The sequence below is a fragment of the Peromyscus maniculatus genome, chromosome 7 (assembly GCF_049852395.1).
Source record: "Peromyscus maniculatus bairdii isolate BWxNUB_F1_BW_parent chromosome 7, HU_Pman_BW_mat_3.1, whole genome shotgun sequence".
NCBI lineage: Eukaryota > Metazoa > Chordata > Mammalia > Rodentia > Cricetidae > Peromyscus > Peromyscus maniculatus.
Genome location: NC_134858.1, coordinates 2,955,000 through 2,978,844, shown reverse-complemented (window position 1 = coordinate 2,978,844; position 23,845 = coordinate 2,955,000). Strand labels below are relative to the sequence as shown.

The following is a 23,845-nucleotide window of genomic DNA, read 5'->3' as shown; positions in this document are numbered from 1 at the left end:
CATAACTTGTTCTTAATATTCTCATTACTTAGTTACCCAGTCAAATAAGTGTGAACTTTTAAAATCAATTTCTGTTGGAATGTGCTTCTGGGTAGAAAATTAGAAACTTTCGAAATTAAGGAGCTATCCCTGCATAGGCTCTACTTCTTAGTTCCCTCCTCACCGTCTGACACGAGACTAGGCGATATCAGCTTACCTTTGTTTTAGTGCCATTAATAAACACCATATAGTTTCACTTGCTAATTTTGTCTGTAACAGTTTCATTTTTTTTAAAGTTGTTCTCCACCTCCCTGACAAGATACAACAAAAAAGTATCCTGGTGATGGTATAATTCCAATTAGAACCACTAAAGAAATTAGTATTTGGGACTAGGAAAAATAATTATTATAACTAAGTCATCATTTCTACAAAAGAATAAACTGGTGTGTGTGTGTGTGTGTGTGTGTGTGTGTGTGTGTGTGTGTGTGTGTGTGTGTGGTTGTATATGTGCACTTGTGTGCAGGGGCCCTTAAAGGCCAGAAGAGAACATCAAATCCCCTAGAGCTGGAGTTACAAGTGATTGTGAGCCACCTGATGTGGGTGCTGGGATTGAACCCAGGTCTCCTCCAGGAGCAGCACACTCTTACTGTTAAGCCATCTCTACAACCTGTCAATTTGCTTTTCTTAATATATAAGGTCATCAATATAACTTATTGCATTTTTAAACTTTGTGTGCATTGTATTGTGGCTTCTTCATATTTGTCTTTTATAGTATAATGTTTTCAAACATTTAACTACCGCAAATGAGTTATTCTTATTCTATGTATAGGATTTAATACAACTTTTTTCTTCATCATAAAATTTATAATCCTTAATATTCCAAACTTTATTATTTCCACATTTACTTTTTATGGGCAACAGAGTATGAGGCATGGATGTATGGAAAGTAAAATGAATTTATCTCCATGTTTATTTAAGCCTGTAATCAGAGTTGTTTAAGCTGTAAGGTAAGGAGTCAGAGATGTCTGGCAAAGGGACAGAGAGTGTTGACTAAAAATATGGCTCTGTTGTCCTTGCCTGTCTGTGTTAACCTGTAGGAGGCTCTCATCTACTAACTAGAAAGAAGCACAGCAACAGGGGCTTCCTGCTCTACCCCATCTCCTGCTGCTCATCCTTGAACATGGGAAGCACAGTAATCCATCTAATTTGGGAGTTTGCAATATATTACATTTAATTAGTTTGGCCTTTTCCTCACCTCTTTTCAGAGTGGCATAGTCTTAAGAATGTGTGTTGTCTCCTTCCCAATGAAGCAATGTTACAACAATAGATTTACTGATTGCAGTTGTAAGGGCATGCCATTCTGGGCAGAAACCCTCATTTTAGCCAAAGGTATGTAGAAATATTATTTGTTAACTGATTTCATCCCTCATAAAGCAGATGTTTTTACTTCTGTTTTCATCTAAATAGAATGTGGAGTTATAGGTGGCTAAGAATTCAGTAGAAAGGAGATCATCATAATAACGGAAGTGACTGTGTCCTTTGTAAATTCATCATTTAAATAGAACTACAACCTGACAGTAAATAGACAGCAGCTGAAGGTCCCTGACTGAACTAATTGTGTTTGAGATTTCTGTGGTGTGTGTGTGTGTGTGTGTGTGTGTGTGTGTGTGTGTGTGTGTGTGTGTGTGTGTGTGTGTTTAAGTATGCCACATATGCAGTGGTGCTCATGGGGATCAGAAGAGGACACTTGATCCCAGGGGGCTGGAAACCATACCTGGATCTTGCAGAAAAGGATGTACTTTTAACTCCTGAGCCACCACTTTAGTACCACAGGACTATTTTTTAGTTTTGAGTTTGACCAGAAATGAATTCAAGCTAAAGGATGCAAAATTCTTCTGCTTTTTTTCCTTCCTTCCCTCCATCCTTCCCTTCTTCTTCTCCACTCCCTGCTTACTCTCTTTCTACTCTTGTCTTACTGGTAGTGGGTTACAGTCTGGGATCATGAATGTTTTGTTAATTTCTGAATAAGGTTTAAAAATAAAGTTGAGATAATGATTAAGGCTCCATTCTGTTCTAATAGAAACAAGAACTTAAAATATTTCTGAGTCTCTGATGAGGTTTAATACTTCTCATGTCCATAATAATGTGTCTTAAATTCTTTCAAAGGCAAGCGTGACTCCTTTCACGTCATTCTTTAAATCAAGTGGGAAAAAACATCTACCTGCTATCAATTCCCTAACAGTGCAATGCTGGGACACAGGAGTATTAGTGATTCAAAGTCCAATGATATTTTTGCTTTTGAAAATTAGTTCTGGAGGTGCAATGTCAAGAAAATCTTCTGATGTTCAAATAAATGTGAAGAGAAGTAAGTAAATCTCTCAGGTCTCTGCTTCTATACAGGTGTCTCTATGACAGTGAGAAGAATAGAAGTATGTTGGAGAATAGAAGCATTTATAATAAACTAAAAATACATTTTTGAATACTAGAGACATCACATTGAAAATCAGTTAAATATTGAGGTCACTTTTAGAAGAGAAATTAATTGGGAGGATTCATAATATATCAACATACAAATGATGTTAAAGGACATGGAATTAATTAGTTTCATGTAGGAAGACACTGTAGAAAATGAGGTGAATTGATAAATCTGTATTATAAGCATATATATATATATATATATATGTGTGTGTGTGTGTGTGTGTGTGTGTGTGTGTGTATAATGAAGTATATACAAGGCATTATTTTAGATTTTCATCTACTCAACATAATTAAACTAGAACAAATGGTCTCATCATTCATGACTTTACATAGCCTCAGGTTAGTTTTAATCATGCATGGCATTTTTCATGAGGTTTGAAAGATAGAAATGGAGTAGTGTCTATGCTGTTCTTAAATAAAGTTGATGAGGGACATGAGCCACTTTACAGAGTAGCTTGTTGCTACTCACCTGGTTGATTTGGAGGACCATGAGACTCACAGATTTTTCATATACAATTTTTTTTCTTGAGTTTCTATTTCTATGCAAGATTCATAGTTAGCTTCTAGGTGTAGACAAATTTCTAAATTGTCTTATTAAATAAAAAACACAGAGCCAAATATATGGGTAAAAGCCTGGGAGAGATCAGGGAAATAGGGAAAGCCACCAGCCAACCTTACCTCATCAACTCTGCAGCTTCCAAATGCGAGTTACTTCTTGTCTACCCATGTCTGTAAGCCTTGCTGTTCTGCTATCTGATTTGCTCTCTCTGTTCAGCTACATCACTTCCTCTTCCTACACAGCTCTGTCACTTCCTGTCTGTCTGTACAGACCTCCAGACCTCCATGGTTAACTAATTTTGGAATCTAAGACCTGTGCCACCACACCTGTTTCGAATTTGACCTTGAACACACAGAGATCCTGCCTGCCAAGTGATAGGATTAAAGGCATGTGCTATCATTGCCTGACTTCTGTGGTGTGGCTGGCTTTTTCTTCTGATCTCTAGGCAAGCTTTATTTATTAAAGCACAAATAAAATACCACCACATCTGGGTGAGGTCAGTACTCCTTTTATTGTTCTAGAAGTCCTGACCAATAATTAACACCTTAAAAGCATTTGGGAACCCATGTGTCTAATGATCTGTTTCTAATATTTTGTTGTTAGGATTAAACAGATTGAGCTACAGTCATAAAAAGACATTTAAATTCTTCCCTATTTTCATGTAGTCTAATCTCCAGTATATTTAGTACTGTAGATCAATCTATCCATCTATCTATCTATCTATCTACCTACCTACCTATTTATCTATCTATCTATCTTTATTTATTTATTTATTTGTTTGTTTTTACCGGATATATATATATATATATATATATATATATATATATATATATCCCATCCCTAAACTGGTGGTAATTGTTTTCCATTTCATAAGTATTTTCTGTACACCGTTCCCATTTCATGTGCTGTGGGAGGTGCTGTGGCTATAGACAGAAAGCAGAAAGCATCGTGACGAGTTTCTAAAGGAAAATTAGAAAACATGTTGCTGGCAGAGGCTGAGTTTTAGAAGTCTTAGAATCTGAGGATAAAACAACACTGAATATATAACTGAAAGAAACAGAACACACATCCACATCTGGTATGAGAAGGAAGGTGACCTCTCACTTCTGTCTCTATCTTGAACCTGAATTCCATAGTCTTTAGACTGACATGACAATCTAAAAAAACAACATTCCAATTTTTCATTATTTGGAACCTAAAAATCAGAGTTATCCATGGATGGATAGATCATATTCCCTAGAGGAGAACCTACTATTATTATTCTACCATATGGACATAGTATTAAACTGCTCCCTAACTACTTATGTTTATACCCACAGAAAGTGCAATACTCAATCCTCATCAAAGACGTGTTTTTTTTTTTTTTTTTTTTTTTTGCAGTGAGTTCAATGTTAGCTTCTCTTTCAGTATTTTCCAATGACCAAAGTTAGAAGCTGGAAAATACTGAAAGTTTATTACTATTCAGTGCCACTTCTTGGCTCCAAGCTGCTTCTTGCAGGTTGCAGCTTGTTTAAGTTTTCTTCTGTCAAACCTACTTTCATTCACATCGTTGTTGCTCTGTAATCTTCCAGCTCTAGATGAACACAAGCATTAGCCTCACATAGAGTATTTGGCTAAGGCCCGAGTGGTTCTGCCTGTCTGGCCAGTTTCAGAATAAGACAGACATGAGCACCTTGGCTTTTGTTTTGTTTTGCCTTGGCACATATGTATAAGTTAGTGATCATTCTCTAAAGGAAGACAAGTATTATTTTGATAAACTACACAAGGTATCATAGTACACTGTCACAGTTGTAAACTGTTACTTAATCTTCTTAAGTATCACCTTTTCTTCCCTGTTCTGTGATACTAGCACTAAAATTCTTCAAACTCTCATATTTTCTTGGTCTGCCAGAACTGAGGTAGGTTTTTCCAGAACAGTCAAAGTAGAAATTAGAAAGCTTAAGGACAAGGGAGATACTTACTGTTCTGTGTTGCTTCTAATGTTGCTTTTCTGTAGGTACTGGACTAGCAATGTTGCTTTACTCCAAAAGCAGTGGTTAATTTCACATCCTGGCTTATTGTCAGTCCCTCATCATACCTCTAGAATGACTCTGGGAAACTGATAAAGCCAGGGGTGGAAGAGTCTACCTCACAGGATCCCATGTCAAAATAATGCATTTCCTCATGGATCTGACACAGGCTTTACCCTCTCTAAACACTTATATTTCAGTAACTCTGACTACTTGTTTTTTTATTTACTTCAGACTTAGGGTTGGTAGATACCTTCTGAAAGTACTTTTGTTCTTTGGCAATATTCTTTTTGTTTAGTTTATTTTCCAAAACACAAAGCCACGTTGAATAGTCTCTAGATTAAATTCCATCTGTTTAGCTACAGAATATGCTTTGCTTGGACTCTGATTAATAAACGTATGGAAACATATAAATATGTTGGAGGATATTCCAGTAGTTGGAAGGATGTTATCATTTCTGGGATTAAAGTATCTGAAGTAGAAAATGTTTATACAAGATTTGATGAGGTTTCTAGTATAAACAAAGATGACACAAATGGGTATTTTTTCTTATGCTTTTTCAAGTTCCTATTGTTGTTGACTAATCCTTATTCTTATGAGAGTCAATCATAGATTTGTCAACTAAAAGCACACTAGGAGTAGAGAATGTATACAGTCCTAGAAAGCTAGATTGTTGTGTGCAAAAGCTTACAGAACACACACACAAACATACCAAACATTATTTAGGTATCTCAGGGATTCAAATAGCATATAATAGAAAACTCTGAAGAATGCTTGCAGGTTATGAAAATGTATTGTGCTTTTGTCTGAGAAGGAGAATTAAGAAAGTGATGAGGTGTTTGTATTCCTGTACAATAATTCTAGAGCTAATTTCTGGCATGTGACTTTAACCCCAGCACTCATGAAACAGAGGCACATGGATGTCTGTAGTCAGATTTTCTTTTGGGCTGCCAGAATGACCAGGGACTTCTTGCTAATTATGAAAGCTTGGCCTGTAACTTAGGCTTGTCTCAACTAGTTCTTATTAACCCACGGATATCAATCTACATTCTTCCATGTGCCTTGTGGCTGTCACCGCTCCTCCTGCACATCCTGCTTGCTCTGTGTCTCCTGACATCTTTGACTTTCTTCTTCCCAGAGTCCTCTCTGTCCCCAGAAGTCCTGCCTAAACTCTTCTGCCTAGCTATTGGCATTTCAGCTCTTTATTAAATCAGTCAGAAGACACCTTGGCAAAGACACATTGTACAGTGTAAACAAACATTCCACAGCAGATATCTGTGAGTTGGAGGCTGGTCTGGTCTACAAAGTGAGTTCCAGGACAGCCAGGGCTACACAGTGAGAACCTGTCTCAAAAAACCAAAACAAAACAAAGAAACAATAGCAGCAATCTGGAACTGGGCTGAGCAATGGTAAGATTATGAGAAATAAACCACATGTGACCTCAGCAGTAAGCAGGAATAGGAAGAGAGGACATGTAAAAGTAGAATGGGCAGATTGAGCCATTAGTTTGACATACAGGGTGCAAGAGAATGAAGTTACAAATTTAGGGTCTATCTTATAAAGGTGAATGTGGAGATAGAATGGTTGATCTAGAAAAAGGAATGGTACTGCACCAAGATTCTTCAGCTCAGTTTATAGCTCAACACATTTAGGTATCTTATGTTGAACATCTCTGTTTAAGTCAAACATGTACCAGCCTTGTTTACTCTGTACCTCCATTACATTAACTAATATACAAGCTCTGCTTTTGAAGGGAAGTTTAGGAACCATGAATAAAAGGGTAGATTATGTATTCTGGACACATAATAGTTCCCAAGAAAAATCAAGGGGAAAATGAATATATTTGACAAAATAGTTTTTAAGAAATCCTCAAGTAAAGTAACTTAATTTAGTAATTTAAGAGTACTTACAAAGTCTACTAAAATCTCAATATGTAATAAACCATATAATGCTCTCTACATTAATATTCTTCTCTAATTAAGAGTTAGGGAGTTTTCTCTCTGACAGGCACTGTGTTAAGCACTCTGAATAGCATAACAAAGAAAAGGAAGATCCCACTGTGCAGTGGTGACCACACCTTTAATCCCAGTAGGAGGGAGACAGAGGCAGGCAGATCTCTGTGAGGCCAGCCTGGGCTACAGAGTGAGTTCCAGGAAAGGTGCCAAAGCTATACAGAGAAACTCTGTCTTGAACACCCCCCCCAACCCAGGAAAAAGAAAAGGAAGATCCCTTATGGAGATTTGTTCTTGTGAGAAGATATGAACAAATAAATGGCAAAGACAAGCTATGTTGGAGATCCTGAGGAAGTCAAGTGAAGCAAATGTAAAGAGGCAAGATTGCAAAGACCACCAGAGCCTTATTCAGCATTGCTCAGGAGATGCTTTTGATAGGTGCAGATTAAACATAGTCTGTAATTTTAGAAGGACCATTTAGAATATAGAATTGTTAGAGGGCATGTCAGAAGAGAGACCACAATTCTGGTAAGGTTTAAGGCATGGTGGTGACCAAGGGTGCCTCCTACAACTTCAAACCATACCTATATAGAACTTGTATCCCCCAAGAGGCACAGGCTAACATTTAATGCACAGACAATGACCGAAGAGTATACATAAAGATCTTTAAACATTTTATAAGGCAAATAATAAACACTGATTTTATTTTTGGCTCAGTGAAATGAAAATAATAATGCAACCTTCTCAAGATTGGGCAAAGTAGAGATAGGTAGGCTTTGTCACATCCTGCTGCTGAAGAACACAAATTTGCAGTGTTTTGCACAATATCTTGTGTTCAAAAATTACCCTTATGTAGACAAATTTCTAAATGGTCTTACTAAATAAGAAACACGGAGCCAAATATAGGGGTGAAAGTCTTAGAGATCAGGGAAATCGTGAAAGCCACCAGCTAGCCTTAACTCACCACATCACCATAGCTTCCCAAGAGAGCTACTTCCTGTCTACCCAAGCTTTTATTGCCTCGCTGTTCTGCCCTCTCATTAGCTCTTAGCCCAGCTACCTCACTTTCTTGTCACTGCCTGTCTGTACAGATCTCCAGGTATCTATGGTTGGTACTGGGATTAAAGGTGTGTGTCACCACACTTGGCTGTTCCCTAGTGTGTCCTTGAACACACAGAGACTCTGCCTGCCCTGTGATCAGATTAAGGGCGTGTGCTACCACTGCCTGACTTTTATGTTTACTTGAAAATGGCTTGCTATTCCCTTTCATCTCCAGGCAAACTTATTATCATACAAAATACAAAACATTTCAGCACAAATAAAATATCATCATACTCTTAATGTTTTTAATCCTGTAACTTCTGTTTTGAAAGTTTTTTCCCAATAATACTAACAGACAGAAATTTAAATGTATGTGTCTGAGGATATTTTTATTACAAAAATACTTAATATAACAAATGTATAAATAACCCAAATTTGTAAAGTATATCCTAACAAACCAATTATAAGGAATGCTAGGCAGCCACTAGACATGGAAACCATGTATGACAGAGGTAAGCAGTGGACATCATTCTCCCTTATCTTGTTCCTATAGGACTATGACTCTTAGCTTGCCTATGTACAGGAGACACTTTGATTCTCAACTCCATTGTAGATAAGATCTGCTTTGTGAGTAAATTCCAATTATGTGGTTCCTACACTACCAAAAGGTCATGTCCAGGTGCTCTTTGATTTGTTCCTTTTTCACTCAATTTATAGAGATTGTGAATATGAGATTTAATAAAATGAAATAAAATGTGTAAAGATTTGGAAATAGGAAACTAATCTATAGTTTTCATGCAAATGTTTACATATCAGTCCCCCCTCAAGAAAAACCTGTGGAAAATTACCTAGATTTATGATATTCTATATAACATCTAATTGAAAGGTTTTATGCATTTAACAATTCAGGAGTCTTTGTATTTTCTTTTCTTCTCACCCACAGCAATACTTGGTTGGAAACTATGCAGGAAAACAAAAACAAACAAAACTTATTTTAATATTATGACAAAATAAAATAGCCTAGGGATATTCTTTTTTAAATATTTGAAAAGTTTATAAAAATATAAATATAAAACTCCTGATTAAAAATTAAAAGGGAAATGTAACAATGAATTAGTAAAGCACAGTCCTACACAGTCAAATGCCACTAAAACTTCTTAGCAACTGTGAAAATCTTTAAGATTGTTATAAAAATTAGCTGGAAGAGCATACAAAATCAGAATAACTAAGGAGAGTATAGACAACATATGACTAATGAAGATATTCATTAACAACATGGCATGGCATTCACCATTGAGAGGCAAGTCAGTACATACAATGGTAACAGCTTTTACAGTGAGCAATTGTCCAAATACCCAGCAGTATAGCAGAGGCCTGCCATGAACACATCAACCTGTGGAGTAAGGTGTTGGCATAACCATTTCACACCTGGAACTGGTGTCAAAGAAGCCAAGTGATTAATAAATAGTGTGACAGTGAATTCCACAACTTTTCATTACTATTAGATGTATGTAAGTATTCTATCTATTGGTGTGTGTGTGTGTGTGTGTGTGTGTGTGTGTGTGTGTGTGTGTTGGAGTTTTTTCCAGTCCTTCCAGGACCTGCAATCCCATAGCTGCTTATAAAATAATCATTCAGAAGCTTATAGTAATTATAGCTGCTTGGCCATTAGCTCAGGCTTATTACTGACTAGCCCTTACACTTAAATTAATCCATAATTCTTATTTATGTTTAGCCACATGGCTTGGTACCTTTTCTCAGTTCTGCCTTGTCATCTTGCTTCATCTGTGTCTGGCTGATGACTCTCCTGACTCAGCCCTTTCTCTTCCCAGAATTCTCCTAGTCTGCTTGCCTCACCTTTTTTTTTTTTTTTTTTAAACTATAGTCATAGCAAGCTTCTTGCTAAGCTAGCTCTTATATCTTAAATTAATCCATTTCTATACATCTATACTTTACCATGTGGCTTGTGGCTTACCAGTATCTGTACATCTTGCTTCCCCTGGGGGCAGCTAGCAGTGTCTCTCTCTGCTCTTTCTTTTTCCTTCCTCTCTCTCTAGTTAGAATGTCCTGCCTAACCTTATTCTGCCTTATCATTGGCCAAACAGCTTTATTTATCAACCAATCAGAGCAACACGTAATCACAGCATACAGAATGTTATCACCCATCATTCCCCCTTTTCTTTCTATTATATGTAATTTTACTATGTTAAAGTTAAAACCTTCCTTTTTGTTTAAACAAAAAAAAGCGAAATGCTGTGGGATAATCCTCTTGTACACTGGTTTAATAAAACGCTGATTGGCCAGTAGCCAGTCAGGAAGTATAGGTGGGGCAAGCAGTCTAGGAGAATTCTGGGAAGAGGAAGGCTGAGTCAGGAGTCACCAGCCAGACACAGATGAAGCAAGATGTGAAGGCAGAACTGAGAAAAGGTACCAAGCCACATGACTAAACATAGATAAGAATTATGGGTTAATTTAAATGTAAGAGCTCATAAGTAATAAGCCTGAGCTAATGGCCATACAGTTCATAATTAATATTAGCCTCTGTGTGTTTATTTGGGTCTGAGCGGCTGAGGACTGGGTGAGATACAGGAAAACTTCCAAATATTTATATAGTTATATAGTTTTATACATATACATACATATATATATATGTATATGTATAGTTTCTCATCATTTTGTGGTATTAATTTATAAAGGTCCATAGAAATGTATCTAAATACATTGATTTGATTTTAGACATATATTTTGAGAAAATTAACTTTTTGTTAACAAAAATAAAGACATAAAAATATCACTTTTAAAATGTGTGTATGAATTAAATAATAAATACAACTCTACAAGTAAGGTCAGAGGCAATGACGGGTTGTGTATGCTTAACAGGTGTGTGAAAATCAAAACTGTAGGAAACATTGCATTACCATTATTAAAGGAAATAACAAAAAATAACAGACAAAATTGAATAAAAGTGAATTTTTTTACAAATATATTTTTTTCAAAAACTTTGGCAGTGATTATTTCCTTATTATTTTTAAAAGTCTGACTCATATTTGTTTTGTAATGAGTATGATTTACTCTTATAAAATGAGAAAGGTATATAGTCTCTCTGGATTTATTTGCTCACTGGTCTACTTGTGATTCTATTTTTAGTCCTGATGTTTGTGGAAATTCAATAGACTGAGAGCTTGGTTCTGAACTTCTTGATGGAAAATTAGTTTCTTAAAGAACAATTTTTTTGTTATAATCTGTTCACTTGAAAAGGTAGAGAGGAACATGCATAGATCATTACTGTACTGGATTTAAGATACAACTAGAATGGTCTCTGAAGTTAGAAATATATTGTCAGAAAGGATATGGGCTGTATATATCCCTCAGAGGGAGTGTGGTCAGTAGACACTGGCTATCTCAGCATAGTTCTGACAATGCCTTCTCAGTCTACAGGGTGACTCAGACTGTCCTCATCTCAAACATAAAGTATGTAGCTCAACAAACCGGCTTCTTCAGAAGAGATAATTCATGTACATAGCTTCCATTTACAGAATGCTGTATGTGCATCAAAACCAAATATTTCCCTTCACTGATTGAGTTCTAGAGAGAAAATGTTAACTCTCAGTAGGTTTCCATTTGACTACCAGAAGACTAATAATTTCTCACTCAATAACTACACTGTAGCTGAAAACAAATAAAATCAAGGTTTTTTTTTTTTCATTAAAGAAATGCTTCAGTAAGAGGAAGCTGGTGTGTCACCATCACTTTTCATCCTAGTCAGATTTTCTGTACCAACTGGAAAAGGGTTTGCAAATCCACTCCCCACATACATGTACCTGCACGTGTGTTACCTGTGTTAATTGCCAGGGAAGAGGTAGAAATACCGTGTCATGGATACTCTCTCAATGGTGGGCATCTGAGTGAGTTCACCTGGGACCTCAAATGAATGTTGAACCTGCAGTGATGAAGAAAGTCCTTAGAGATCTCCTAAGAAGGGGAGTTCTTTTGCTGCTATTCACAGAAAAAGGGAAAAAAGATTCTCATCATGTACGTTAAGATTGTGACTGGGTAGTATATTAGAAGGAATATGTAGCTTTTTCTTGAATACTGTGCAGACAGAATGACTTAGTACTTTATGAAAAGTGATAAGTCAAGGCTGTACAAATAGGAAGGCTTTGGAAAAACAAGTATTGTTTGTATGTGGTATTCTAGAAAATTATTCATGAGATAAATTGGGATGTAATTAGTAGCATCAAGATAAAACCATTTATGGCTCTTGGCATGTGACTTTTCTCAGTTGTCAAGGACATAAAAGACTAAAACAAACTCCTACTTTTCGAAAAATTTCCTCCAAATGATAACGCCAACAATACTTCTTGAAGCAGTCGATGAGTTTGGAGATGAAGAGAGAGCCATTCTTCCCCACCTTCCAAGAAATATTATCTGCAAAGAGAAGCATGGGAATGGTGAAAGATGATGTACTCCTGACACCACAGTTTAGGAACGAAGTATTCTTGGGTGATTCGCAGAAGACAAGAGGCCACAGCTGAGTAAAGCTGAGACCTTGGTGTCCCATAAAAGATGAATAGGAAACCTGTATAGACCCATGTCATAAAACCACATGGGTTTTTTAATAGGCAAGGCCGAATGAACAGCCTCCAGCAAGCAAGTCCTGGAAAAGAGCAGATTCCTTCTAGTACCAACTTCATGATAGAGAAAAACTCCCGTCTCAAACCAGTCCTCTCTTCCCTGCCTCTTCACCCCATTTGCCTCCTGGGGAAATTTTTTGCACTTATTTTTCCCTTTGAGCAATCTCCATAGGAAGACCTTCGCTCTGCCACTTGATCTAAGCTTCTGTTCTTAAAGCAGAGTGGCCGTTTTCTAATGGCCACTTAGCCAGCACTCATTTGTTGCCTCGTTCCTCTGTTGTGCTCAAACTTTGTCTTCGGCAGCTCCCTTCCACATGATTCTGCTCACTCCTGCCTGGCTTCTCCCTCCTAGATCTTCTACCAATACTACAAAACAGAACTGCACCCTGTCACCCAGGATTTCCAAATCCCTAAATCAACCTCACTTATTAGGCCTCACCTGCACCTGGTCCATCATTCCTATTAGAAATTGTCATCTCTGACAGCCTTACTAATAGCTCCGGAATCCATTCTCCTGGTCTTCCTCTAGCCTGATGAGTCAAGCACACTGGCTAGCCTTTCCATCTTTAGTCTTCATTTCCAAGAGGTTGTTCATCCTCACTCCAAGAATTGTCTAACTATTTTCTATTTCCTGTTGTTCTTATTCATCTTTAGGATTGTAAATTTTTTTTTGACAACTTAAAATCCCCAAACTTGACCTTTCTGGCAGATGTCTTCTGTGAAATATACAAGAGTGTAACTCTTTATTGATAGTTTCATCCCAAGCTATGCCATGACCATCTCAAACTTGCATAATTAATTTTTCCCCTTTAAAGCAGTCACATTGGTCAACCTTTTAATTTGTAAAGTATCAGAACATATTTGTAATATATCCTTCCATATAGATTTCTGCTAAATATAATTCAGCATGCTATAAAACAGGATAGTACACTATTTATGGAAAATAAAATATCCTTTTAAATAAATTTACCATAATCATCTTCTTGAATACTGTAATCTCCATATTCCCCATCTTTCCCCAATCAAATCAACTAAACTAATGAGTCATATTGATTACATTACTAATTACTGGAGCCGTTGACTTGTTCACCCCACATTATAATCATCATCTCTGGGTCGCAGTACTCTCATTGCAGTCTGACCTGCCTCGCTGCATCCATTCTCACTGTACTGCATTCATTCATTTCAGAGTTAGATCTGCATCATCTCATTGTTTAAACCTCACTAAAGCTATTACCATAAAAGTTCATCTAAGGCCTTCCCTTATCTGATGCCTGCCTCTGTCTCCAGCCTCTTTCTTGATTCTGTGCTGATGAAACCTTGTCTTTTCCACCAGGCTTTTCTTAGGTCCTCCATAGACTCTGTTTATACCATGTAGAATATCCTCTCTCTTTTGAGGTGGATAACCTCTTTATCCTGTGAGCCAAATATCCCTTTATAGCATCTAATGCAAGGGCCTATCACTGTTTCTGTTACAATGTACTCATGTTTTCCCTTCCAGTTAATATCTACCCCGCAAGCTTGCATTAGTTCAAAGTCAATGTCCACATGTGCTTTCATTATGGAAATGTGCTTTTTATTAGCCCAATTCTAGCACAGTGTTTTGAATACATAATCTTAACAAAATAACTTTGTGTACTAGACTTTATTTCCACTACTAAACAGTCTTCCAGTACTCTTTTTAGATCATATAAAAGTTTTAGTTCCTTTTGTCAGTTAAAGGATAGAATTTTTGTTTCAAATAAAATCTCATTAGAATTGCAATACATAAAACAAATGAAAGTGTGCCTCATCTTGTTGTGGTGGCCACTGTGTGCAGCCTTTATTCTCTAGTTTACACTCGGAGAGTCTGGTAATCTCTCAGCTCACACATGGTCATGGATCAGCAGCAGATACATCACCACGTTTATTAGAAAGGTCACGTGTCCAGGCTCATTCCAGACATCTGCATATCAACATCTCCAAATAATTCCTACACACTTTAGACCTTTTAATCACAGAATGTGGATGCAAAGGAACTGTGATTTGTGCTAACTTGTTGTCTAAAGGTGCCTTGCTCTCTGAATCCTTGATAGAACCCTGTTATAGACTGCTTAAAAAATGATGTTCGGCTATACTGACTATCAGCTACTGGGAATGAGCTGTTTCTGGGCTGTCTGTCACCTTTATTATAGTTTCCCTGTCCCAGGGAGGGCATTGGTCATTTGTTGACTATGTTAATGTGAAGGCAGACACTTAAGAATTAACTAATTTCCCAGATTACATTAAAATAGTAGGTTAAGAGTTACCATAGTGTTTGCTGTGGACCTAGCCGTTTTTACTGATTCAGTTTGGGGAAATCACAGAGAATGTTATGGATTGATGTGTCACTGATATATTTTAAAAGCAAGTCAAAATAAAATATCATTCACTTTTTTTATAGTTACAATATCTGAATCTTGGATTCCACAAAACAACCTGTTTACATTGAAAGTTTCTAAGCAAATCTAATTATGATAATCCAAATACTTTAAATTTCTTTACCATTGAAACCTTTCCAATAATTAGACACAGAATGTTCACTGAAAGTATATGAGCTCAGCCAAACATACTGTATACAAACACTACTAACAGATTTAGAACATCTGAGCTCACTTACGTGGGGTAGAAGATTTGAAAGCAATGAAGTCTTTCTCCACGTGGGCCTTTGTTATGCACCTATTCCATTTACAGCTCAGCACACTCTCCTCATCTGTATCAGCAGTGGCTATCCCTTTCCTTGTGGATACCCAAACAATTCCATTATGTCCTAGGAGAGAATGCACTTCTTAAACAAATGTAACACATGCATGCATGTATGCATGTATGAGCGCGTGCACACACACACATACACACACACACATACACACACACACTCCACAGAGATAAAGTGTATTTGTTGCCATTATACTTTCATTTGGCACATTACATGATGATTTTATTGAAAATGTGAATATCTATGTGCACATGTTTTGTATGGAGGGGATGCGTGTACATATGTGAGTGCCAGTTATCCATGTCAGTGTGTACACTCGGAGGCTCAAAAGAATGATGTCAATTATTTTGTTTTACCACTCTTCAACTTATTCTCTTGGCAGTGTTTTTCACTTAACCTGACGCTAACCTGGTAGCTAACAAGCATCAGTAATCTGCCTGTCTCTACCTTCTGTGGTCCTGGGGTTATGTGAATACATGCTATCTCTGGCTTTTCACATAGGTTCTTAGGATTGGTTCTTGCAGAGTGAGCATTCTTACTCACTGAGCCATCTCCTCAGCCCCCAAAATACCTTACTATTAAAGAAACTCCCACTGACCAAGAACAATACAATACCCATCATGCCTAGAACAATAATGTTGACAAATGACTGGGACGTTTCTTATTTTTCTAGGCTACTTGTTATTCGTTTGAAACATAGGACATAAGATAGTTCTTTTGTACCGAACACACCATCAACACTAAAATGTTCCCCTTATTTATCTTCTAGAACATGCCAGACTCATAGAAGAAAGTTCAGAACCACACCCTAGAGCCCAACTCAGACTCACTGCCCCTGCAGGCCTGCATGATGAGGATCTTGGGTTTGTTTCTCAGACTCCTGCAGTTAGAGTTGTTGAAAATTGTGAAGATGGTGTCATCATGAAGAACGTCCGGCTCTCTGTTTCTGTGCTTCACCCCGCAGATTCCTTCCAGGATGCCGTGGGACATGAACACCAGGAAGGTGCTGTCAGAGGACTGGTGCTCCGGACGGCTGGCAAACCTCCGTAATTCTGTCTCCATCTCCTGAAAAGACTCTGGAGTCATTCTCAAGCACATTCCTCACACAGTTTGTATCCGGATAACAGAGGAAGTTCAGAAAAAATAAAATAATTTCTAGAATTGAGTGGTCTGTGCCATGTACGGTTGTAAAAGAAATAAAAATATATGCACAAGATGTGAAAATTAGTGAAATTTTCTTGTTTTAGATAGTTTATAGTCCTATGGAATTAAAAAGGATCTTGGATCTAAGAGATGGAATATAATCAAAGCCAAATCTATTGCAATTGGTTTTTGGGAAATTCTCATTAAAAGGAGAGGCAGACAGAAAAGCTTATGCTGATAAAAATTGAAAATATGAAATTCCTTGATACCAAACAATAATCAAGTATTACATTCTTTAACTAAATTCACCTTGATTGCTTTAGATAGAACTGAAACCCCAAGAGTTTTTTTTAACTCTCAATAATTAGACATTTTGTTCTGACGTTGTTAAAGTCATATGTGTTTTTTCTTGCCTCCCTCAGACCAACAGGTAATAGAGACACTTGGCCAGCACTTAAGAAAGACCCCTGTCTTGCTGAAATAATATTGCACAGGCATTATGTGAATATTCTCTGAGACTATGCTTTAGAAACAGTAGAAACCCAGTAAATCCTATCCTGGAACAGATCTAATTCCTGTACTCTGACATATTTGTTCTTGTTGCTACCAAAAGTGAGGCTGAAAATAGCTCAGGGAAGGCTGATCTGCTCTCTGCTCACGGCTTACCTGAGCTGTAAGGTTCTCCTTTAGCACCACTGAGTATCCAAGGTTTTGAAGTAGCTCTTGCATGTTCAAAATATCAACCTCAGCATCATCTCGATCAAGGAGGTAGTCAAACTTTTTGTTGCAGATGATGAGAGCCAAGCGTGTTCGGCCTTCCTTCTCCATCACTGGATATATCTGAAGTTAACAGACACAGAGTAATTTGATCAAGGCCCTCCTCATGCCTCCAAAATCTAAACAAAGCTGACAAAAAATAATTATAGTGAACAGAATGTTGCTGGTGGAGTTATGTTCGGTTGATGAAATGGTAAGATTCGAGACTGAAAACATATCTAGGGCCTGAGTATGTTATTAATTTTGGCTAGTGATATGGCTTGGATTATGTGGCGGGGTGGATTTAAGGACGTATTCTAAGATGAGATTTAAAAATGGGAAATCTAAGTTGAATATCACTTGATAAAGTCCAATGTTCTTTGTCTGATCTGTAGAGATCCGTTATAAGAAATAGAAAAAAATACACATGGTCTAACTAGGGTAACTCCAGCCCCCTGCTTCCAAAGCTCATCACCTCTTTTGCCATTTCTGTCTTCATCTTATAGAATTGATCTCGAGGACAAAGTTGCAGTGTATCATGGGCTTCTGTGCTCTGGATTTCCTGAGGAGCTAAAAGAGAAAACAGAACCAAAGAATTGAAACAGCCCCCAGTCAGGCACACGTGCTGGCCACATGTTTATTGTTCTGAAGTGCTCAACTGCTGTTCCTCAGAAAACTGTACTGAAAGGAGGACAACTTTTCACATGTAAAAGGACAGAAACCAAAGTCTTGATTTTTCCTCCTTTTTATTTATGTTTAACACTGACCCTGCCAATTTTGTATTTTTCTAGTATTTGTGACTTTGGTTAGACTTTCAGATTCAACATATTAGAATCACAGGGATCTAAACTTTGTAAGGAAGTTTAGTTTCATTTAGTTTATTTATATTAGAAGTTGATATTTCAATTTTCTACCCTTTTACTACCCTTCAGACCATACCAGTGACAGGAAGCCTATGTCAGTCTAAGACATTGTTAAAATTCTAGCTATTGTAAAATATGCATCCTCACATCCAGGCCATGTGAACATTTCTTTCCTTTTCCCATAAAAATCACATGAATTCTTCCATGTTTTTGTGCTTATTGTTTATAAACTTAAAAATAGAAAAAAAAAGTTTTATCTTTGTATTCCCAGAATCTGGCAGTAGACAAAGGAAAAAGTACTTCATTGCCAATGACTTGATTTCTTCAATTTCTTGAAAATATTTGCTCTTATTTCTTTGATTTCCCAAAGGGTAGTGAGTCTTCTGGTCTCTAAATGCAAGAAATCATCCATTTCTGAACTTACAGCTTTACTTATTTCACTCTTAGTTTCCTATTTCACAGTCATGATAGCCTTCCAGATGGGCATATGACATCCAAGTTCATTCCTGTCTTGGGGCTTCCTGATTTGCTCGACAGCTTTGCACAATTCCCTTTACACATTTCAGTTATATACTAGCATATCTTCTCAGTGGGGGTGGACTTGGCTAAACATCTGAGTGCATATCCTTCTTACATGATTATTGTATATCAGCACTCACTAAATTATAAACTCCCTGGTAAGGGAATTGTGATCTTGATCTATTTTTCTTACAGTTATGCAAACCAAATATTGACAACAGCAATTTTATATTTCATGTAATATAAGACATAAGCATACAAACATAAAAAATCGCAAAGGTTTATTCCTTAGTTTGTTAAGAACTTCTGAAAATAAATCATTTACACAGCACTATTGGTCCTCCTTCTAGACTAGTGCAGTTCCTTAATGAACACCATCAGTTCATCAGTTTGGTGAACACAAGGAATGTGTGACTCATACCATGTTAGGTAATTATATATATATATATATGTATATATATATAATATATTATATATTATTATATATATTATTAGTATTATTATATATTATATATTATTATATATAATATATATAATATATATTATATATATTACATATAAATTTTAAAACACCGTATACTCACATGCTTAACCATATCTTATTTGTGCTAGTATTTTCTGAAATCCCTAGTGTTTTATAAATGTAAAGTTATTATTAACATCATTTTAAAATACGGGCTATCAGGACACATGTCAGTGATAATGATGGCCTTGCTGTATGACCTTCTTGGCTGTGGTCCTAGTCCTGTAACCAATAAAGACTTAAAATCCACTTTATCACAAGTAGTGTCTGCATGTATCTTGGGATTGACATTACCTGTTAGTAGTGGATGTGATGCAGGGGCCACTCCAATATCGTCCTTCATTTCTTCATCTTCTTTTTCTTTTGTGAATTCTGAAGAGAAGTAGAGAACAAGTATTTGAGAGACTTTCTAGTGGTGGAGTTGGAGAAAAACCCAAACTTTCCAAGTCTCAGTGAAATGGTCTCTGCTGTAGAGCAGGGAGCCTGTGACCCCATTCGCCAGTGATAAGACCCCTTGAAACAAAAGGGTTTGGGGGTGTTACCTGTCAGAGAGAAAGTGGATATCTGCTCTGATAAAGTTTGTTCATCATCTTTTCTGTCTTTAACTCCATTTTCAGAGTCTGGAGAAAAAGGACTATCAGTGCTCTGTTCCAAAGACATTTTCATGTTTATGTATGGTTTTTTGTTATTGTTTTATTTAAGTTCCATATGGTTATACAATGCATTTTGACCATGCTCATCCACCACTACTGCAAGTTCAAAATAGGAAAATATACTTTGCAGGTTAAGAGTTCTATTTGCAGTTAATGTAGCTAAAGAGTAAGTTAAGGTTTCAGTTTGTAATTAGGAATAAGTTCCTGTTTCTTAGATCTGATGTAAGCTGCAAAATATGTTTCCCAACCTACACTAAACTTGTGACTCTATTCACATGATGTATATACTTACCCATGTTCCTTCCCTTCCATTGTATCTTTCTAATAAAATATAACAAAATGTAACAACCAACTACAAAAAGGACCTCAAGAGACCAACAGGGGATGCTCTCTCAAATCTCAATAGGGTGAGAAAGCCTCTGGCCAGTCCTGGGTACACCTCAAAATACAGCTTGTTTTAACTGGACATTCGTGGATTCAGTCTTTCCTTGTCCGGATTTCCAGGTTTAATCTTCTTTTCACCACTGCTCATTTCCCCATTCCTTACTCATCCAGAGTCACTTCCTCCTTTTGCTTTTTTCTTGTGTTATTATTAACCCAAGTCAAAATAATGTTCCCGCCGGGCGGTGGTGGCGCACGCCTTTAATCCCAGCACTTGGGAGGCAGAGCCAGGCGGATCTCTGTGAGTTCGAGGCCAGCCTGGGCTACCAAGTGAGCTCCAGGAAAGGCGCAAAGCTACACAGAGAAACCCTGTCTCGAAAAACCAAAAAAAAAAAAAAAAAAAAAAAAAAAAAAAAAAAAAATAATGTTCCCGAGTTGCTCATGGGTGTATGACTACCCACTAGATCTGAACGACCAGTGGCCATGTCCCTAGTGTCAAGTGACTCTCCCTCCCTCAGCATCTATCTATTGCTGTCATTTCTAAGAATGAAAATGTACAAGACCACAGTTCCATGGGTTGTTACTGGAACGTGAAAATTGACATCAATTGGTTTATGTGTTGCTTTGGGGCATGGAGGCAGTTACCTGCTGGAGAAGATGCTGTAGATATTTTCTGAGATTCATCATCCTCATCATCAGAATGAAATTCTGGAACAATAAGATTTTAGAGGGATGTAACTAAATTCCTGGCCCTCCCACAACACTGGTAAGTAAACCATGTTATTCTGTTACTCTGTGAAACATGGAGATTCTGTCTGTTCTCCAAGCTTCATATTTGTTTACAAACACTCTAGCCTCTTCCAAATTAAAATGAAAAAAAAAATGAGGCACATCCCTATAAAGCAAGATTTTTTTTTTTTTTTTTTTTTTTTTGGTTTTTCGAGACAGGGTTTCTCTGTGTAGCTTTGCGCCTTTCCTGGAACTCACTTGGTAGCCCAGGCTGGCCTCGAACTCACAGAGATCCGCCTGCCTCTGCCTCCCGAGTGCTGGGATTAAAGGCGTGCGCCACCACCGCCCGGCCAAGATTTTTTTCTTTACTGTGATTATTATATAAACAAAGATTTAGTCAAAATCTGTAACCAAAATTTCTTAGAATTTATTTTTCTAAGAAAAAAAAAAACACTTGACTGTATTAAAGATAGACTTCATACAACAAAAATAACATAGAAGAAAAAGTCAAGAATTTAAGATATACATTTTCTCTATCGCTTGCTGGGGTAGAATCTGTGGCCCTGCAGAATAAGTCCCACCAGCTACCCTGTGTTAAGTATTTAATGGAGGCATAAACACCCCACTGCCCTGCAGTAATTGATGCTGTCCTGCCAAAACAGAAAACCTGAGATGTGAAGGAGACAACTACACACACGCACACACAATTTATAACAATATATGTTTATTGTTTTTAAAGATAAATTAATGTTCCACTAACCTTCAAATTCAGGGTTTTTTTTTTTTTCCCATTAGAAATTAAGGTGAAAATTTCTTCTCTGGAATTAAGCCAGAGCTAAGAGAAAAAGAGTGTGGACTTCTCCCCTCCCCCATTCAACAATCTATATCTAAGAATAAGTCTATATCTCTATATGTGACCAGAAGCTCAGAACACTATAAATACTATCACTGAATTCAACCTAACTTAATACTGTCTGAGCACCTGTCATCTGTCAGATGTTGTTCTTGTATAATCAATATATATTCATGAGTAAAGCAGCCAGAGACCTGCCTTATTAAGACCATGTTTTCGATAGTGAAACAAAGTAAAGGAAGGAATATGTAAATTTCGTGGGGGTAATTAATGGTATAACTGTCCAACCAAAAGCAAAATATGCGGGAATAGAAAAGCAGTTGGGGTGAATTGGAACCTTCTTTTTTTTTTTTTTTTTTTTTTGGTTTTTCGAGACAGGGTTTCTCTGTGTAGCTTTGCGCCTTTCCTGGAACTCACTTGGTAGCCCAGGCTGGCCTCAAACTCACAGAGATCCGCCTGGCTCTGCCTCCTGAGTGCTGGGATTAAAGGCGTGCGCCACCACCACCGCCCGGCTGAATTGGAATCTTTTTAATCTGTTAAACAAATAGACAAGCAACAGTCTGGGGGATGTGGGTAAGTTAGACTTCCCTTGAAAACAGGAGAAATAAAAATGGAAGGCTCATGGGCAGTGGAAAGGAATGAGTTGATGGCGTTTGGCCAGAACTACTCACTTAGTCTCAGCTGCTGCCTGGAGTTGACAATGTGGCCTGCAAATATTTTGCCTGCCATTTCTGTTTTCTCAAAGATGTTCTCAGCCAGGTTCTCAGCGTTGTTCAGAAGGAAGCGCACACCTTCCCCTATTCTGAGTAACTCATCTCCATTTAACACATTCTTCTCCACCAAGTCATCAAAAACCCCATCCAACACATTCTTGGCCAAACCCTTGATCTTGTAGATTGGATCTCTTTCATGTGTCCTCTTGCCTGTGAAAATTATAGCATTTAGGCATGAAAAGAAATTTAGATATCTGTTCCTACACTAGGAGCTTTCAGATTTTAATGTACATAAGAATCATCTACATAGCCAAATAAACAGTACTCCCTGAATGAAATTCTTGGTATTCCGCTTAATACATTAGGATGAGACATGTGTGTGTGTGTGTGTGTGTGTGTGTGTGTGTGTTTAATTATTTCTTCTATTTTTTGAAATCGACTTGTGTGACTTGTGTGACTTGTCTAGAAAGCACACAAACATGTATTTTGTCTAACACTCTTCAAGTTTATACAGGAGGAAACTGAGGTTGAGAGAAGAGTAACAACTCCATTAAGCAATTTAGCAGTAGATATCTGACATTTCTGTGTATCACTCATGGTCCTTCCGCTTTTGCTCATGTTTGTTAATAACTTTGAAAGACGTTATATTTCGTATAGGGCATAGTGAACTGTGAACACGTACAGCTATACTGTCATTTACTCTTATATTGCCGGGGCTGGTAGGCTTCTCTGTGTGGAGATGAAGAAATCAAGCTAGCTGTCTTGCTTGCTGCTGAGAGCAGTTCAGACACCTAGTAGAATGGTGGAGGACATGCAAGTTGTTCAATAGTACAGCTTCTCACCCTCACAACAGAACACTCACATAGTTGGAGAGAACCTCAAGTCAGTGAATCAAAAGCCAAGCCTTAAGCCACAAGAAAATATTGAAATGATGAGTCTGAATTGGTTACATTTTCCTTTCTTTCCAGCAGTTGTAAAATACTAAGTTGGAGGCTTTCAGTGTTTGCATGCCCCCTCTGTAATCTGTGCTGCCATAGCCCCTTCACTCCCGGACTAAAACAACTCTGTTCCTACGAAGTCTCTCCGCATCGTTACTTTTGCTCTCTGAAACCCATATGTAACTTCCTTAACAGAATCATAAACAAAGAAAGGACTCACCCGCCATGGCTGTGCAGGCTTCCTGGTCGTAAAAAGCAACGAAATCGAAAGCAATCTCAGAAACAGTCTGCATTTCCTTTCCAGAAACATACCGATGATGCTGTCTCAGTGTGGGGGAGGTGGGCGGGGATGCCTTTCCTTTCCAGAAACACTGATGATGCTGTCTCA

At 37.4% G+C, this 23,845-nt stretch overlaps 1 protein-coding gene across 5 annotated transcripts; it reads right to left on the bottom strand.

The window, feature by feature from the left end:
- Nucleotides 1–7,650: 7,650 nt before the first annotated feature.
- LOC102928525 (caspase-12-like) lies at nt 7,651–23,830 on the bottom strand. 5 transcript variants are annotated; one of them, XM_076575611.1, is made up of 12 exons: nt 23,678–23,830; nt 22,478–22,729; nt 20,870–20,932; nt 19,733–19,810; nt 19,485–19,562; nt 17,761–17,855; nt 17,196–17,369; nt 16,217–16,451; nt 15,291–15,440; nt 12,337–12,446; nt 11,840–11,958; nt 7,651–8,978 (listed from the first exon to the last, which is right to left on the bottom strand). In XM_076575611.1, exons 1-11 carry the CDS (start codon nt 23,748–23,750, stop codon nt 11,860–11,862), a joined length of 1,407 nt encoding a protein of 468 aa, XP_076431726.1. In that variant the 5' UTR covers nt 23,751–23,830; the 3' UTR covers nt 7,651–8,978; nt 11,840–11,859. The 5 variants fall into 5 exon arrangements, with proteins under 5 accessions (XP_076431726.1, XP_076431725.1, XP_042136342.1 ...); XM_076575610.1 differs by having other exon boundaries at nt 11,855–11,958; XM_042280408.2 differs by lacking the exon at nt 19,733–19,810 and having other exon boundaries at nt 11,855–11,958.
- Between the last annotated feature and the right edge of the window lie 15 nt (nt 23,831–23,845).